We start from the raw sequence: 19,442 nt of genomic DNA, 5'->3' as shown, positions 1-19,442 counted from the left end.
CTGAATGGTATAAATGCCAACACCTTCTGACTGTCGGGTAGGCCATTCTCTGAGCGTTTTCCGGTCCTTTCTTGTTTGGTGTGCTTATTGGATTCTATCAATGTTATTGAGGAAATCATTGTAGCATTAAAGAGGTAGTGTACGCTTAAATGTGTGTTTTGAGCTGTAAACTAATGGATATGACAGTACTGTGATGAAACACATCAATGCTGGGGTTAATATAAAAAATATGACCAATTTTCATAAAAATCTGCATTTTATGGATTGAAAACACCCCATTTACTGTTTTAAATCATCCAAGGCTACTGGTAAGATGAAAGAGATCTATGCTGCATTGCAATTCTTAGTCTTATCAGTTTGAAACAAACACACAATGTCACTCGCTGTTCCAAACTCAAGTGTGTGTACATGTTTTCTATACTCATGTGGAACACCAGCACTGCGTTGTCGCAACGTGACCACTGAGCCCCGTGATGCATAACTCCGCCTCCACATCCACAAATAAGGGTTTGGGGGCGCGGTCTACTGTGATTGGGCGGCAGCGGACTAGTTTGGAAAACCAATCACAGAGGCATAGGGTGGCTCGTGCTTCATACTGCTTCCTCGGCTGAACATGTTGTTCCACGCCGCTCCTTAATGGCTGCTCCTGCACGTGTAGCAATGCGTGTACCATGCTGTGGGTACACACACTCTAGCACAGGGAACGCTCGGTTCGTGGCAGAGACGCCCAAGCAAGCCGTAAGTACTGGACGGTCCGTTTGTGTGTCTTGTTGTCTGAAAATTTGTATACCTTCGGAAGAGATACAAACTGTTAATTTTATAAGAAAGTTTGCCGTTGCTATGGTGTTTAGCTAAAGTAGGTGTTGTGATAGATTTAGGTTAAAATTCTAACTACCCTGGAGTGTAACATTAGCTAGAAGTCTATTAATCACGCTGACGTTATACAGAAGTTGTTAATTAATGAAAAGCATGAACGCTTTCATCATGATCAACTCTTGCATGTTTTGTTGAAATATATACGATGCTGTGTATATAGAAATGTGGTTTAAAAAACGGTTGCCATTCATGTTTGCAAGGTGCATGTTTTTTTATCTAACGTTAGCTGTCTTTATTTGGCTTATGGCTAGCGATTATTGTAATCCCATAAAATACGCTTTTTGTCGAATTCAGTGTCTGACAGTGTCAAACTCACGGTCCTTTAGCTGTCAATTCAGCGTTTGCGCTAAAAGAAACTTAGCTGTTTGTACACAGCCCTGGCTCTGTAGATAGGAAACAAACAGCTCGGACCGAGCCATAAACAACCCCAGCCAATCAGCACGGTGCTTCAGGTGCACGGAAGGGAAGGTTGTGATCCCATTGGCTGATGAGCTCAAATATCAGCAAACTTTAGCCGAAACCGAATCGCGGACTGAATCCTCAGTGTCAACGTCCTTGTTTACTGACGACAACTAAAAGTGGCCGTGTTGGTTCTTGTTAACCAAAAATAGAGCTCCAATGATAATTCATTAGTTAGTAGTTGGCTAAACAGCAAAAAAACATGACCAACAGCTAATTTGAATGCCGCCTAAGCATTGTCATGTATACGTAATGTTTGATTTGACTGTTAAATTGACTCAAATATCCCAGTCACATATGTTTCTGTTAAAGATGGGCTCAAATTCAGTGATTTTGTAGATTATTTCGTATTTTACACCAGCTGACTTCAGAATGTTGACGGGTCAGATTAAAAAGAATCAAGACTTTAGCCTGCACATGCAGGAAGTGATGTGCTAAGATATAAACTTTTATTGTACCACCCATAAATCTATGACTAATGTGAACTTTCGTGTTGCTTTGAGATTTTACACATGTCACTGCACATGCATGCTACCACTCATTGTTATTGTTTTTGTTTTACTTTCCATCAGGTTGAAAACGAGCCAAGTCTAGATCTCTACAGGACAACAAAGCAAGCAGACATTTATCCTCTTCTCTGGCTAACACATTGTATCCACAAGAAGAGCAATAACTTAAGGTTTTGGCCCGAAGGCCAGTCCAGTCCAGAGCAAATCAATGTTCAGCACCATTTATACCATTTTCCTCCTGATAAAGACTAATTGAATGACATAAGACTCCAAGCCATCCTTTCACTATTATGAGTAAGGCCAATTCTGAGGCCACTGTCAGTAGCAATGCCATCGGAGGGCCGGCCGGCGCTGAAGATGACGATGAGGTAGGACGTGAGGCAAGCTCCCCCATGCTGAGTGGCAGCTCGCTGTCCAGTGGGGAGCAGAAACCATCCAATGGGAAAAGAGACACCAGGACTCCTCGACGAACCAACCTGGACGACACAGACGGCGGGAGTGCGTCGAGTGGGAACGACTCGGCCGAGCGGGAGTGCGAGGGCCGCCGCGGCCGAGAGGCCTCTTCATGCAGCTCGCACAATGGGAAAGACTCGGCCTTGGAGACTACAGAGAGCAAGAGGTGACACTCAGAACAAAAATGCATGCAGAGAGCTTGAAGTGTAGTCATTATTACTAGTTATTATTATTATTACTAGTTATTATTATTATTACATTATTACTATTGTAGACTACTGGAGCAGTAGCCTTTAATCCCTCTAACCAAATCTCCTCTCTCTGGCCCACTGCAGCTCAAACTCCCACAGCCCGTCACCTCCCAGCAGCTCAATGGCGTACAGCCTGCTGAGCGGGGGCAGCTCGGAGCAGGACCCCCCCAGCACCAGCGGTTGCAGCAGCGATCACCCGCAACGCCTGCAGACCCAGCGGGAGCTGCTCAAGGCCCTGCGTGAGCTCAAGATCCGCATGCCACCTGACCACAGGGGCAAGGGACGCTCCAGCACGCTGGCCTCCCTCCAGTATGCACTCAGCTGCGTCAAGCAAGTCCGCGGTGAGTCCACTGGAAAATTCTGTTTTGTAATGCAATGTCTGAGTGAGCGGTAGTGTTGGAAATCATGTTGTGAAAAGTGCTTTATGTTAGGAACTTTAATTTAAAACTTTTGAGAATTCACTTTTTTTTGTCACAAACGCATGTGAACTGTGTTGCCTAGATGTCCACTAAAGTTAGCATGATGACCAGCTAGAGCCACACCCTCCCCTCTCGTAATATGACTGTACCTCAAGAGGTGCTAGTGAGTGACTGTAGCAAAAACAGCAAGGCAAAACAATGGTGCGGTCACAGGCATATTACTTTTATTATGTCGGTTTATGTTTGTAACTATAAAGTCTTATTGTCTTATTGTGTTACTACAGCAAATCAGGATTACTACCACCAGTGGAATGTTGAGGAGACCCACGGATGCTGTTTGGATCTCTCCACTTTTACCATTGAGGAGTTGGACAACATCACTTCTGAATACACTCTCCAAAACACAGTAAGAACTCAATACACAATTTCAGCAATATCATTTTGGGGTTGAATCACAAAAAAAATGCAAATTTGGGAACCCCTGGTCCACATTTCGTAGCTTCACTTGATGGTTTGTGCTATTCACTTTGCTCTCTGCTTTAAAAAAAGAAACAAGTCTATATTCTTAAAGCCTCTAAACTCTACCCATGAGATCTGGATGAGTGTTAGCCACCGATCATTAAAGCCTCTCTCCTCTTCTCCTCTGTCAGGACACTTTCTCAGTGGCAGTGTCCTTCCTGTCAGGGAAAGTGGTGTACATCTCACCCCAGGCCTCCTCCCGGCTGTGCTGTAAACCTGAGCAACTGCAGGGGGCGCTCTTCTCAGAGCTGCTGGCGCCACAGGACGTCAGCACTTTCTACAGTAGCACCTCTCCCTGCAAGCTGCCAGCTTGGCCCTCCTGCAACACCTCTGGTGAGAAAGAAAGGAGGACTGTGTATATACATATATATACAGTCGATAGATAGATAGATAGATAGATAGAGAGAGAGAGCCCAGAGCAAGGATATTAATCTTTAACAACTGTGTCAAAAAACCTCAGTAGAGCGGCTCTTAGATCGATAATTGAATAGGTGATTCAACCATATTTTGTGTGTGTGTGTGCGTAGACTTTCCAGGCGATTGTACTCAGGAGAAGTCCATGTTCTGCCGGATCAGTGGTGCGAAGGGGAGTGAGGTGGAGGTGCGCTACTACCCCTTCCGTCTGACTCCTTACCAGCTGACCCTGAGGGACTCGGACAACTCCCAGCCCCAGCCCTGCTGCCTTCTCATCGCTGAGAAAGTGCACTCAGGATACGAAGGTAGGAGGACACAGAACCTCTCTTTCACTCACTCACTCACACTATCGCTCTCTCACACAGACACACACTCTCCTTGAACTCTTGAGAGGAAGCTTTCTTTGCCTTGAAGCTGAGGATCGCTCTGTACTTTACAAATATAGTTTAACGCCCACTGTTTCACTGTCTCTCTCGCTTTCTTTTTTACTGACATGCTCTTTCTCTATCTCTCTCCAGCTCCTCGTATCCCTGATGATAAAAGAATATTTACTACAAGCCATAGCCCGAGCTGTGTCTTTCAAGAGATCGATGAAAGGTCAGTGTGACCCCTGTTATTGTATCAGAGCTGAGCAGTTAGATTGTGCCATACAGTCTTGTATTTGTTTATATATAATTACATGTAATTACTTAATGCCTTCACTGTTATATTATGGAGTCACAGTTCAACATGTGGATGAATAATACATGTTTATTGCACACTAGAGCTGTACCTTTGCTGGGATATCTGCCGCAGGACCTGGTGGGGACTCCCATGTTGTACTACCTTCACCCCGAGGACAGGCCCCTTATGCTGACCATTCATAAGAAGAGTGAGTTCCCGCTGTCTGTTCAGTCATCTGTGGCTACTATCTCTATCGTCTGCTGCCTTGCAATATCATTACAATACAGCACTAGTCATTTATATGAACCATCATTGATATTTGGTTCTTTAGACACATGTAGATGAGATGGACATATGGGTTGTAGAATAACCGTGTATGAATAACTTGTGTGTAATAACCTAACCCTGGTTTCCTCTGTCTGTGCTTCAGTCCTTCAGTTTGCAGGCCAGCCTTTCGATCACTCTTCCATGCGTATGTGTGCGCGGAGTGGGGAGTATCTGACCATCGACACAAGCTGGTCCTCTTTCATCAACCCCTGGAGCCGCAAAGTGGCCTTCATCGTGGGACGGCACAAAGTCAGAACGTGAGTAACTGTCCTCAGTACTTTTCGTTTAAATAACTAATTCTCGAACCTGTTGAAACATTTTTCGACCCTGTGAGTACTCTTAAATGGCACATATGAATGCTCCAAATCAATAGTGTTTGAGTGCGTATATGTAAATAATGCAGTAAGGAAAATGACATGAAATGCAACTCATTGTACAAATAACATAATTAGCTTGTAGACTTATGTCCAATGATACTTATACTGATGACATCTCAACAAATCTCTAACAAAAAGCTCAGTTGCTCAATATCCTCTCAACAAGTGCACTATTTCCCCCCCTGCAGGAGTCCACTGAATGAGGATGTGTTCACGCCCCCTGGTGGCAATGAGGTGCGCAGCGTGTCCCCGGACGTGGCCCAGCTGAGCGAGAAGATCCACCGTGTGCTGGTGCAGCCGGTGCACTGTGGCAGCTCGCAGGGCTACGGCAGCCTGGGCAGCGGCACCGAGCAACACGCCAGCACCGGCTCCTCTAGCGACAGCGCCGGACGCGGGAACGAACTCCGCAGCCTCTCTCAGAACCAACTCAGACCCGTGAGTGAACATGCAAACACCGATAAGAATTAGCTTACAAAGTGCAGTGTTGCCCATATTCAGACGGAGACATCCACATTTGCTCATGGACCCTTTTAATATGCATTGGCCATGATGGACACTGTTTTTTCTATCTGTGCAATATCACTTTTTTTTTTTTTATTATTATAACTATATACTGTACCCAGGTTAAAAAATATGAATGCTTTATGTATCGTTTTTGAACTGCGTTCGCTTTCAGTCCTAAAGTTAAAGCCTTGAGCATAGATGCATGTTAAAGCTAGGCTTATGGTGAGAAGGCACCACTACACAACATGGCTACTTCTGTCTTATTTAAAATCTCTGTTTGCCCTTTTCTAACACTTGAATGGCTTTGATATTTTAACACACTTGTTGCTTACTCACCTTTGTTAATACTATCCCCCCCCCCTTTTATGGACTACAGATGACTTTCCAGCAGATGTGTAAAGATATACACATGGTTAAAACAAGCGGCCAGGATGTCTTCATGGAGTCACGAAACAGACCACCACCTTGTAAATATTCTAGCTTGGGTAATTATTCCAGACATGTTCCTTGTCTTAATGAACGAGTAATGTACATTTCATTTTGTATCTGAGTCAGTCCTTTGTATAATGGCTCAGTGATTTATTGTCATATATTTTTGTCAAAAGTTTTTTTGTATCTGTGATTTTCATAGTGGTTCGAGCAAATCTGCAGAAATCTGTAGAAAATTCCAAAGAGGTACTTCAGGGGGCTCCACCCTCTCTGAAACCCCTCCCTGTATCAACACCCCCTCCCAGGAAAGAACGGGTCACGGCCTACTCGTACCAGCAGCTGAACTGCCTGGACAGTATCATAAGGTATGCCAGTTTGAGTGTTCAAATGTGACCAAAAAGGAGAGGCTGACGCTTTGACTGTTTATGTGTGTGCATGGGAAACACATACCCAGGGAGGTCACGCTTTTTTTTTTTTGTTTCTGAAACTCCATTATCTAAGTGTGCAGCTATTGCTAAGGCCTGAAGGTAAAGCAGATCCGTGTTCTGAGGATGTTCTTTTCTTAGTTATCTTCAGCAGAAGCTGTTATCTGGAATTAGTCACAGTGATTGTCACAAGGCCTGTCACATGGTTTTACATCCTTAGTTGAGGCATATCAGCACTGGAGGAAATGATTCAACAGTGCAAAATGTAAACAAAATGTTAATTTCTTGTCGGTCCTCAGGTACCTGGACAGCTGTAACGTGCCCAACACAGTAAAGAGGAAGTGTGGCTCATCCTCTGGCACCACCTCCTCCACCTCTGATGACGACAAGGTCACAGGTACGCACTACTAGAGCCGGTTGAGGCTGCTGCAGTTTTAATGGCCCTGAATGGGAATGTAAACAATGGTAAACTGTGTAAAATACAGCTTGTTGTGAGTAGATTTTGCTCTTTTCATTGTTCTGAAACTGACTTTTGAACATATATTGAATATCAGAATTCACAATATACTGATGGAGAGCCTGAACTCCCTGTGTTAATTTGTTTCCTGTGCTCGTCTCCCAACAGGTATAACGGAGACGCTGGTGGTGGCCGACGGCTCCAAACCTGCTCTATCTCCCCTGGCGCTGCACTGTAAGGCAGAGAGTGTGGTGTCTGTCACCTCCCTGTGCAGTTTCAGCAGCACCATTGTCCATGTTGGTGACAAGAAACCCCCAGAATCAGGTTAGTGTTTATTCTGCTTCATTTCTTCACCCGTCTGCCTCTTCTTTGGCTCTGTGATTTTTTTTTTTTTTTTTTAAATTTTTTTTTTATTATTATTTTTTTTTATTATCTATGACCGTTCATTTTGTTGTCCTCATCTTATTACCCTACTCTGAAGCACGTTCAAAACACACATGCACTAACTCTCTCACTTACCGTGTGTCTCTTTCCCATTCTTTTCCCACAATAGATATCGTCATGATGGAAGAGGCTCCAACCACGCCCACCCTCACACCAACCCCAACCCCAGCCCCCTCCACGCCAACTCTAGCTACCAGCAGCATGACCCAGCCACCTCCCCTGCCCTCCGCCTCCCCGAGTACCTCTACACTCCCTGGCAAGGACACCCGCAGAACAGGGTCAGCAGCAACACCAGGAGGAGGTGCTGGCTTGGCTACAGTGGGCCTGACTAAGGAGGTGCTGTCTACTCACACACAGCAGGAGGAAAAGGCCTTCCTCAACCGTTTCAAGGGCCTGAGTGAGCTGCTTGTGCCGCAGCCCAAGCCCAGTCCTCCACCTGCAGGCAAAGGTACCATATCCTGTATGTATTTAGTTACTAGATGTAGTTAATGTTTTGTAATATAAATAAACTCATCTGTGCTAGTGATGTGGTGGGATGGGAAAAATCACTTTGAGTCGGACACTCACTCACCCTTCCCATCTCTCCTCCAGGTGTTCGTAGCTCTCAAGATTACCCAGCAGGAGGCACCAGTGGGCGGAAGCGAGGCCGGGGAGGAAAGAGGCGGAAGCACCAGCCCGAGGGCTCCCATCTTGGCAGTTACCCCGCGCCCTTCACTATGCCTCCTCGACCCCCCACGGCCCTGTTCAACCCTGGCTGTTTCCCCACCGGCCCGCACATCTCCATGGGCCCCCAGACCTCCTCCTCCTCATGGCCGTCCTCTGTGGGCTCCCATGCCAGCATACCGCCCACAAACCCTCAATTTGCCCCCGGCTGCCTGCCTTATTATCCCATCTACCCGCCCCAGATGCCCCACATGCCCCAGATGCCGACCTCACAAGTAATTCCATCCATGCTCCCGCCGGTTATGGCGTTAATTCTGCCCAACTACATGTACCCTCAGCTCGGTGGGCTGCCACAGCTGAACCTTGCTGGCGCCGCACCGCTCAACACTCCCATTCCAAACCTCAACACTGCAACTGCACCCCAGCCAATGCCCCAGCTAAACCCTTTCACCCCCCAGTTTAACCCTGCTATGCCACAAATGAACCCAGTTCTGAACCCAGCAGCAGTGGGCCATCCAGGTTTAATGCCATCATTGATGCCATTTAATCCCACCATGCCTGCTGTCCCGCAGCCCTTCTACAACCCAAATATCATGTACCCCCCGTTCCCAAATACAGTCCCCATGACCCCCGCCTCTGGGAACCTCTTCACCCATGGCCCGTCACGCTCCTGTACGCCCCAGTCGGGCGGGGGGCTAGCCAATGAGGAGCGAGATGATGCAGACTCACCCCTCTTCCACTCGCGATGCTCCTCCCCGCTTAACCTGGTCCAGCTGGAGGAGCTGGCCGGCACCAAAGCCGAGGGCTCAGCGATGGGACTGCAACAGACCCCACCCCCGGTGGGAGCAGCGTCCCAGGGGATGTCAGGAAGCAACTCCAATGGAGACACCAATGGAGATGACGATAATGTGAGTCATCAGATTTTAAACACACACAGCTCCGACTGTACATATATCAATGGCTATAAGCATATTTTAATATTTCTTTTGTGCAGAAACGGTGCTTTAAAAAGAAACCAAACAATATTTTAGGTTGGACAGTTTTTTGACCGTGCTGTAGTACTTCATGTAACTCTCATCAATAGTAATTATTTAATAAAGCATTTTCTATGGTGTACTACATACACTGAGATATGGACCTCAGCATTCCTAACTCGTTACTCTCTCATTAGTCATTCCATGTTGACCTATAACTCTAACTGTTCTCTATCCCAATGTTCTCCTTCAGGTGGAAACCAATGAGTCCAACCAGGATGCCATGTCAACCTCCAGTGACCTTCTGGACCTTCTGATGCAGGAGGACTCCCGTTCAAGAACTGGTTCTGCCACCTCTGGGTCTGGTTCTTCCGGTTCTGGTTTGGGATCCTCAGGCTCTGGATCCAATGGATGCAGCACCACAGGGAGTGGTAGTGGAACCGGTGAGTTCTAGCTGACTGGCTTTATTGTTACAGTGCTAATTTGTAAGAGGATTGGTCCATATATTTGTTTCTGGAAACCTTTCCCCCCCTAAAGCCATTTTTTTTTTCTTCAACTGCTTTTATGTAATGAAACACATCTCTGCTTTGAGACCAAACCTTGGCTTTAAAACATAACCTTAACAGTTCATGAACAAAAATAAGCCTGCAGGCAAACCAAGTGAAGAATAGTAACCCATTCTGTATTAGTTTTGACATGTTTTTTTTTTGCCTTTTAACAGGTAGCAGTAATACGAGCAAGTACTTTGGCAGTGTGGACTCCTCCGAGAACGACCACTCCCACAAGCAGCAGGCAGGAGACGCCACAGACGACCAGTTCATCAAGTATGTCCTCCAGGACCCCATCTGGCTCCTTATGGCCAACACAGACGACAAGGTCATGATGACCTACCAGCTGCCCAGCAGGTGAGCCAGCCGTTGCCATAGTTACAGGGCTGTAGCCCATGGACCAGTGTGGATGGGTATATTGTGTGTCTGTGGGGATCACGGTGCTATCTGCTCCTGCTTGGCATGTTGTTGAATATGTGTAGTCAGCTCTCTATGTCTCCAGGCCACAGTGTGTGGGGTTTATTTTTGTCTTTGAGGAATTGTCATGTGTGCTAGTGCATCATGTATGGCTTGAGGCAGCAGCAGCTATTCTTTACTCCCCATAGATAATAAAAAGGGTAGCACATCTCTCTTTGAATGTGCAGATCTTAATTTAGTGCTGTCCACCAGCCTGGCTCTCGTATGAAGAATAATATTTACTTGCTTGTCATTTTCACTATGACTATATTTCGCCAAGTTACTGAAAGTGCTTACTATGTAGGCTGCGAACTGTACGTTTCATGGCTTGTGTTTTTGTGTATCCAGAGACAGGGAGACGGTTCTTGCGCAGGATCTGGCGGCTCTGAAGGCGGTGCAGAAGCAGCAGCCGCGCTTCACCGAGCAGCAGAGGAAGGAGCTGAGCCAAGAGCACCCGTGGATCCTCACCGGAGGCCTGCCTGACGCCATCAACGTCACGGTGAGTCCACACAGAACCTGCCTCTAACCAGAAAGACCTCCGTCCGTTGTTTTGTGCTGTCGTCCCCAACGATAGCGCCAAAGTATGGGGAAACGGTCTTGACGTTGTGAACCCTTGAGAGTATCAGTTATGAAATGTTTGTGTTTGTGTGTGTCTTCCAGGCCTGCACAGACTGCAGTGGCACCAAGGTCAAACCTGTATCACCGCTATTCCTCAAAGACAAGCTCCATCTCCAGCTGCCGGAGGAGGTCGACACCACTGGTCACACAGCCAGGACCTCCGCCGCCAGCGCCTCCTCCGCCCCCCCGTCGGACGACGTTGCAGAAGCAGAAGAGGCGGAGCGTCTGCCCGTGAGGCCCAGCGACGAGGAGCTGGAGGTGACGTCGTCCGCGGAGGTGTGTGCGGAGGAGTGAGGAGCACTCCGACACAGCGCCACCAGCAGGGGGACCAAGGAGTCCCAGAGAATCACCAATGCGGTCGACATGCGGTCGACATGCAGTCATGCCTCTTAGAGCTAAGGTTCAGGCCAGCTCGGCACACACCGCATACTGACTGTTAATACTAGAGCTTGTGCTGTTCCACATGGACAAGACCGATACTGACCCAGCTGAGTGCACTCAGTTGTGTTGGTTAAGGTTTGTCAATCCAGAGGGTGGATCCAAAGTCTGAATTACCGAAATTTAGTGATACTTTGTGTACCTGGACCAAGTGAAACATGAGCTTGACAAAAGTCTGCAAAGAGGTGGTGGTAGGAAAATATGTCGATATATTCCAGTGGTGAAGTTTACCAAGGGTCTAACGGCATGCGCGCTTAATCTGTGTGTGCGCATTACCGAACTAATGTGCAGGGGAGTGGGAAGTAAGAGAGAGGCCAAAGTAAGCCCTTCAGTCATTATTACTTGGGTTCCCACTCACACTGGATGGAATGAAATGTACTTGAATTTGAGACAAATATTTAAAGGTGCAGTCTGTAATTCTATTCTACACTTTTTGTCAAATTCAGCTAATTGCTCCAAACGGTCCTCTAGCTGTCCATTCAGTGTTTTCGCGCCAAAAGAAACTCCTGTTTTCGTACACAGTCCTGACTCTGTAAATGGGAAACAAACTGGTTCAGAGCGAGCCATAACCAATCCCAGCCAATCAATACAGAGCTTAAGGAGCACGGAAAGGAGGGGTAAAATTAGTTTTATCTGTTGAGCACAAATATCAACAACCTTTTGTGAAACTGAAACCGAATCGAAAACGTCACCTTTAAAGATAACATACTAAAACGTTACCTTTGCCTGAAGGGTTTGGAGGGTGCCTAAAATTCCAGTCAAAGTTTGCATTGTCATAGTGAACAATGTTGGGGAGCTGGTCTCCCTTAAACCGGTGATTTTGTTCACACTGCCCCTTTAAACTTATATTATATGGGAATCGGGTTAGCATTGTATTTCCATATTTCACCAAGAGGCACTCAAACAATAAGAACCCTGGGTTTAGGGGGAGGCATGCTCGACAGTTTTGTAAGTACTTTATTTAGATGTTTCTTTAAAAGAACTTATAAAAAAAATTGTATCTGTCGTAATGTATATTTGTAATATTGTGCTCTCTGTGTTTGTATATGTGTATACAAAGCCCAGTCAGTTGGTCTGTGGGTGTATAGGAGACTGAGAGCTGACGCACTTTTAAAATGTGTTGTAATGGAAGTCCTATGCCCAGAAGACTGCTGTGGTTTAATATGGGCTGTTGAATTACTGTGTATTCTGTATATAGATGCTCTCGAAGTTTTTCCCTTTTTTGTTTATTTGAGACTTAAATTATATTTTTGTATTTTATTTTATTCTTTTCAGAGAATGGCCCTTTGTAAAATATTTTGTTTTGTTTTTGGGCAAAGGGACAAAACTACACAAATGGACAGAGCCTCCGATTTCTCAGGAGCTTAGATATGCGTTCCCATGGTAACGCCATTGTGTTGCTGAGTAGACAGCAGTACTTGAGGAAGGAAAAAGAAAATAGAACAATCTCGCTTTTCTCAAGATGATGATGATGGTGTGTGTGAAAGCAGGCGGAGATATCAAGGCCAGAAGTGTACATAAAAACAGGGCGGAGATAACCCAATACACGGTTACTTTTATTTGTGAAGCAAACAGTATCAATGTCCAATTGCTTATTCTCCTACTGTGTTTTGCGTAAGTGGCAGGTCCCTGAGTCGAGTCAGGACTGGTTAGTGTTCTGTAGATGTTCAACACAAGGCAGTCCTAGTCGCTCACATTTAGATAGTGATTTTGACATACTTCATAGGAGGCTGCCTTTCCATGACTTAATGTGTAGCACCCCCCTGGACAAGGCAATGGCAGCCATTTACTGCCGGGACGCCTACCACATAGTGGTCATCTGGTGGGGAGGCAAGCAGACTGGTTAGAGATTAGATTGCATCAGGCATATTTTAGGGAGCCTGAATATAAGAAAGAAGCCATGTGGGCCAGGACACTGGGTTTACCACTTACCAGTATCTAGTACCAGGACCACATCTCAAAAGGTTAACTGTTTGTGTTTGTGTATATATACGTGTATGGGGAGGTCTCTTTAACATGTTGTAGCAGTGTGATCAGGTGTTACACAGCCCAGGAGAAAATTTGAGATTTGTTGTTTTTCTGTCTGACTACTTTTTTTGTAAATAAAGTGTATTTGATTCTATTCCATCTTTTGTGATGCCTTTTATTGTTCCTTATGCATTGTGTGTGTGTGTGTGTGTGTGTGTGTGTGTGTGTGTGTGAGTGTGCAAGAGAGATACACATTTTAGTTTTTCTGGTTTGATCAGTCCAGCTGAGTTGTCTTTCCAACCAATGCCACTAGATGGCAGTGTAGGGCATGAACACTGATTGAGGAGAAAAGGCAGAAGGCAATAGTTTTTTTTTTTTTTTTTTTAACCCTGCACTTCATCTTCATCCTTATCAGTGTTGATGGATTGATTTACAGTGCATGTATTCTCGTTATATTTACAATAACTGCTAAACTTCAGCTTATTTCTATGGCACTCATTCACACAAACATGCTGAAAAACATCACTTTCATCAAATGTTAGGAGCTGCTCAAGTCTGTGTGGTATTTTCCCCTTACATTCCACTCACTCTTTGGTGGTCTCGCTCAGCTCGAAAAGCATTCTGTGGCTTTGGGATGACGCCGGATCCACCCCCCATGCAGTCCCAACACTACTCATACATGAAGTCAAAGAGAACAGGATCATGCTGGAGGATCTTTGTTTCTCTTTACCTCTTCCCCCATGTTCTCTCTTTTCCCCATATATATATATATATTACACATATCTAGGTTCTAAAGAAATAGTGTTGGATAGTTTCCTTCTTCCTTTCTTTCTATGGTAAACTGTTGTATCAATCATTTGACTGTACTTGCACTTGCTGGGACGTATTGGTTAAAATGAAGTTGATTCACCTGTTGGGAGTGCAATGACCTCCCTACTATCAGCACCCAACTCATCCAAGCAATACCTGCGTCATGGAGCGTGTTTGCCCAGCTGTTTTCCCTCATGAAATAAAACATTAATTAGCAGAGAGAATATGATGCTGTCAGTCAGCTGTCAGTTTCCGTGATGGATGGTATTAATATCATCTCATATACGTGCATGGGCTGGTGTCCAGGTGAAGGCCGACTCTGGGCAGGATCAGGCCCTTACTTGTGTGGGGGTGTCAGGGAAGAGGGTAAATATGGAAACCATGGTGATAGGGAGGGAGTAATAGATAGAGCGATAGAGTAAACAAACGCTCCAGCCAACAAGACCACAATGAGTGAGGACGGCCACACCAAGGCCCTTCTGGAAAAATGCAAATATGCAGCTCGAGACAGTTTTGCACATGTGGTTGTTCTCATACATTCCTTAACCAGAAGGTCTGTTAGCCTTCATGCGTTTGGCGCATATCCTTTTATTACTAACTTGTTCATTTACGGACTCCAGATGTTATTTTTGTGTTTACTGTAGTGATATGACACAGACGTGGACCGATTTACATTTCTGGTGGTAATACTCTCTGCCTGCTGTAGCATGCTGACTCCCCCCTCCAGCTTCTCATCAGTGCCTCAGTACATTTCCAGAGGCCTTTCCTCTCCCCGGACCTTGTCTTCGTTTCCAGCCGTTCACATGCCCCCTGGTCATAGCCCGCCCCCAGTCTCATATCTGCACACTGGCTCATTTTGATGGATTGCTCCACAGGCCATTATTGAGTCGACACTGTTGGACTACAGCCAGGTGTTGGGGTCACTGTTACCCCCCACCATACTCACACACACACACACTAAAAACACATACACACACTTTACCCTCCCACACATACCCCCCCCCAGTCACTTCCCACATCACCACATTCCTGCTCCCTCTCTCTCTCTTATCTACTGACTCCCATAGATGAGAGACACCCCTCAGGAAAAAGCACAGCACAGTCTTCAACCATGACGCATTAATGACTCAAAACACTCTCTCTCCAAAAACCACACTGGCATGTGCGCCATGTGTGCATGTGCAGTCCATCGCTCCCCTTCTCTCTTCCCTCTCTCACTGCCACACTCACTCTCTCTCTCTCACTCTTCCTCTGTGTGTCTCTCTCTTCTCTCTGTCTCACTGCCACACTCACTCTCTCTCTCACTCTTCCTCTGTGTGTCTCTCTCTTCTCTCTGTCTCACTGCCACACTCACTCTCTCTCTCACTCTTCCTCTGTGTGTCTCTCTCTTCCCTCTGTCTCACTGCCACACTCACTCTCTCTCTCACTCTTCCTCTGTATTTTTGTCCCTTTAAACATGGGTCGGGTTGTTTATTTGTTTGGTGTGCCTGTATGCGGCCATGTGGATCTCTACCACCCAGAGCTCCTGGTGTGTTGCTTCATGGGTCAACCTACAATGACTCAGGACCTGCTTCTATCATGGTTTGTATGTTCTGGGCAAAAGAACAAATAAAGGATATTCCTGCTGGATAACGAAAAGGTAACCGCAAACCCGCTGGGTCGTAACTCAGTCCCTGACCATGAGTGCATAAACAGCCCGGCCTGTGTGATAACACAGGGCCCAACTTGGCAGGACTTCTGTAGCTCTGGTGATCCCATCAGACCGCTGTTGCATTTTATCTGCGATGTGTAACCCCCACACCACCACACCCCACCCCAAAACGGGCCCCAGAGAACTGGGCCAAAGGGGTCGGCCAGGGCCACGGCACCAGAACACCACAAAGCCGTAACGAGCCGCTCTATTCAGCAATCATCCACTTATGCCCCTTCAGGATAGACAGAACTCCTCCAACCGTGATGGCGAAGAGCTGGCACTGAGAAAGATGCTCGGGCAATAATACCACGGACCAACAGGTCAGGGCTGGAGGACTACGACTCCAAAGGCATGGGGGAAGTTATCAGACCAGCCCCAAACTCTGATTAAATCATACAATGTCTCTACTGTATCATTCTGTTTACAACCCTCTGCTCAACAGTCACAGCCAACTCTGCCTTGAATCACTTGCATGTCTTTTCAGGTGGATGCATCCAACCTCTCCTGGAACATTGCCTGCTGGGCTTGGCTATCCTGAGTAACAAAAACGGTCCTTATTATGAAAGGAGCAGTGAAGCGTACAGGCATACGCTGTAGAATGTTAATAGACCCCCTGCACGGTGACCTTGAGGAGGTGACATGTCATAAACCACCATGTTCTCTCTGAGACCGGGGTCTATTCCCTACTGCGCACCTAGCGGTTAGCTCAAAGGGTGTGACCTGTAGATGGACATCTGATACCTTTAACCCGAAGTCTGCTGGTGTCCAAGTGTGAAAACAGACTTTAATCATGAGGTGATGGTTAGTGCATGTTGAAATGTATCGTGTTTTATGCAGTCTGGTTGGAAGTAGTGGTAGCACAATAGCCAAGAGAGGTTGATTTTCACCATGCATTCCATCATGAAGTCCCAGCATATCCACAGGGGTTCCAAGAGCTGTAAAACTGAAAGCGGAGAGAGAGGAAGATCTTTCTGGACATTCTCTTGCTTTCTGGGAAAAGACAATGGTTTAACAGAACTGTTGCCTTGCATGTCTGGAGCTTCCCGCCTGTGCTGCATCAGCTCCTGAAAGAAACAGACACACACATGCACACACACACGCACACACACACACACACACACACACACACACACACACACACACACACACACACACACACACACACACACACACACACACACACACACACACACACACACACACACACACATACACACACACACACACACACACACACACACACACACACACACACACACACACACGCACACACACATACACACACACACATACACACACACACACACACACACACACACACAATGGAGCCACATTACAAACTTTTTATAAACTCTGTGTACTTTTCTTTGGACGGTGGGGGGGTTACTAGCGGCCAAAGTTAGCATGGCAACGACATCTGTTTATAATTAAGATCGCCACTCCCCCTTCACAATGCCCCCCCCCGGTAAGATTTGATTCCCTCCCTCATACATGCCTCCAAGAGCTCTCCCTGGTTCTTTTCTTCCTCTGCCACTCATCCCCCTCTCCTCCTCCACCTACCACTCCTTCACTCCACCTCTCTTTCTCTCTCTCTCTCTCTCTCTCTCGTGTCTCCCTCCCTTCTTCTTTCCTCTCTTCTCCTCTGTCGTCTCTATTTCTCTCTCTCTCCTCGCTGTGTGTGTGCTGATCAGTATGGGGAGCATAGGATGCATGTGGACTCTGGGACTCGTCTGTCTGGGTCTCACGTTCAGATGGACACAGGGACAGACCACCAACAGCACCAGGTGAGGAGTAGAAATGTATTGCATGAGTTGGGTGAGGGGCAGGGGGAGGTGGGATTGCTGTCTGGGTGTCTTTATAGAGACACTGTGATAGGTTGTGGCATTCTCGTGTTTACACTGGATCAGGTATCAGGTATCAGGATTTGAAGTGTAGGATTCTCCACTCTGATTTGGAAGTGAGCCAGGTGTTAGGCACTCGTCCACCAGTGGATTGCACTGCACAGGTGAAAGCTCCACCGTGTTTACAGCTTTGTTTACGCTCAATCAGACGGACTGTTTACTAGCGGGTTTTAAAAACAAAACAAAAAACCCTCTTCACAGTCTTTCTTTCACACCCATGTGCATGAAGTAGCATGAAGGATAGAGTTCGCCCCACTCCCCACTCCCCTTATTTGGGTCACCTCAGATGGTTGGTAATTACGCAGCCATGGAGCCCTGGAGCCCTGCTGCAGATGTTTGTGCTGGGGGCTGGTGGCGTTGTCGTAGGGGCTCAGGGTTGACTCAGGTCGGCTTGGCGTGAGAGGCGTTGCTGGCGTCTCCAGACGCACAAGGCTCTTGGTGATACAATCTCCTTTACGGGAGAGTTTGGAAATTCCTTGGAAGTGCTGCATTTTTTTTTTCTCCCAAAAAAATGAGAAATTGCACTGGCTTTTGCGTTTTCCTGGCAACACTTGCTGGAATCTTTGCTGAAGTCGGTGGAGGGTGATTCAACATGCTGACTAGTCAACTATCAATGTGCAAATGACCTCCCCTGTCTGGTTTGGGAATTACTTTCAACTTAGACTGTCATTTAATTAAATAAAAGAAACATCAAATGCCTGCCCTTATTTTACTTCACATGGATGTTTTGACGTTTTTAGTTTAATGAGGCTGCTATAAAACTATGTCTGAAACCACTTTCTCAGAACACTGTCCAGAATGTCAGATCATTGGCCAGTGAATGTCTTTTTATCCTTGGGAGGTAGTGTAGTCATATTTAGGCTACAGCCCTTTCCACCATGTAAAAGTCAGCACTGTGAGTTATTTTGGATCAGGGTTAGGGTTAGTTTGGATCAAATATTTAAACAGACATGAGTTGTCTAAACAGCTGATGGAAAGGTTCAGTTGAGGACTAGGAGGAAAAGAGAGATAGAGAGAGTTTCTTTTGTCCCTGCAGATGTTATATTTTCATTCTGTGGCAAGTATATCCACTTTTAATTGAATCGAATAGAGAGAGAGAGAGAGAGAGAGATGGAGAGAGAGAGAGAGAGAGAGAGAGAGAGAGAGAGAGAGATATGGGACATTGACGGGGGAGGATGGTGTTAGCGGAATGTCATACCCCCTCTGGGCCCAGACTCCATCCTGTCTGCCCCCCCTCCACCCCACCCCCCCTGCGAGTCCCTCTGCTTCCCTCACGTCTGACACCAGAGACGGGGGAGGACACAGAGACAGAGCCCTTGAGCTGGAGAGAGATGAAGCATGCAAATAATGAGTCATGGCCTACTGTGATGGTGTGTGTGTTAGTGTGCAACTGGGAATGTGAGAGACAGCATGTGTGTACGTACACGTGTCTTATTTCATGAGCATGCGTGTTGAGTGTAGGTGTTTTTCTTTCATTTAAGAAAGTGAGTGTGTTTGTGTATGAGAGAGAGAGAGAGAGAGACAGAGAGAGAGAGAGAGACAGGGAGAGTGCAGACACTATTTTGCAGTCTGTTTCATTAACCCTCAGTGTGTTGTAGCATGTGAGACTGTCTCTTTCCCCCCCCCTTCTCAGGCCTGTGTTTCACTGTGGAGGGAACCTGGATGGAGATAGTGGCTTTGTGGGCAGTGAGGGCTTCCCAGCCTTCTACAAACCTGACACCAAATGCACCTGGTACATCACTGTGAGTTCACTTCCCTGCATCACTCAAACTCAATGCAGTTACTCCGTAATACACACTTACATATACTCATGGACACAGCTCAATCTTGTAATCTTGTCTCATCCA

At 46.4% G+C, this 19,442-nt stretch overlaps 2 protein-coding genes across 2 annotated transcripts in view; both read left to right on the top strand.

Annotated features, from left to right (window-relative positions):
* The first annotated feature begins 594 nt into the window (after window positions 1-594).
* Window positions 595-13,345, top strand: per1a (period circadian clock 1a). Its single transcript, XM_012829989.3, has 20 exons — window positions 595-738; window positions 1,908-2,463; window positions 2,633-2,889; window positions 3,252-3,373; window positions 3,618-3,819; window positions 4,014-4,205; window positions 4,419-4,497; window positions 4,665-4,771; window positions 4,994-5,147; window positions 5,456-5,702; window positions 6,148-6,256; window positions 6,403-6,565; window positions 6,925-7,022; window positions 7,251-7,406; window positions 7,636-7,974; window positions 8,118-9,097; window positions 9,417-9,606; window positions 9,885-10,068; window positions 10,516-10,666; window positions 10,828-13,345. Exons 2-20 carry the CDS (start codon window positions 2,135-2,137, stop codon window positions 11,077-11,079), a joined length of 4,311 nt encoding a protein of 1,436 aa, XP_012685443.1. The 5' UTR covers window positions 595-738; window positions 1,908-2,134; the 3' UTR covers window positions 11,080-13,345.
* A 3,954-nt stretch (window positions 13,346-17,299) lies between these two features.
* Window positions 17,300-19,442, top strand: part of pcolcea (procollagen C-endopeptidase enhancer a) — a 6,851-nt gene continuing 4,708 nt past the window's right edge. Inside the window, exons 1-2 of the mRNA XM_012829962.3 lie at window positions 17,300-17,478; window positions 19,229-19,337. Of these exons, the coding sequence (XP_012685416.1) occupies window positions 17,387-17,478; window positions 19,229-19,337 (201 nt within the window). The 5' untranslated portion in view covers window positions 17,300-17,386. The remainder of the gene's footprint in view (window positions 17,479-19,228; window positions 19,338-19,442) is intronic.

The sequence above is a fragment of the Clupea harengus genome, chromosome 8 (assembly GCF_900700415.2).
Source record: "Clupea harengus chromosome 8, Ch_v2.0.2, whole genome shotgun sequence".
NCBI classification, from domain to species: Eukaryota; Metazoa; Chordata; class Actinopteri; order Clupeiformes; family Clupeidae; genus Clupea; species Clupea harengus.
Note: the sequence above shows the minus strand (reverse complement) of the source record. Positions and strands in the feature narration are given on the sequence as shown.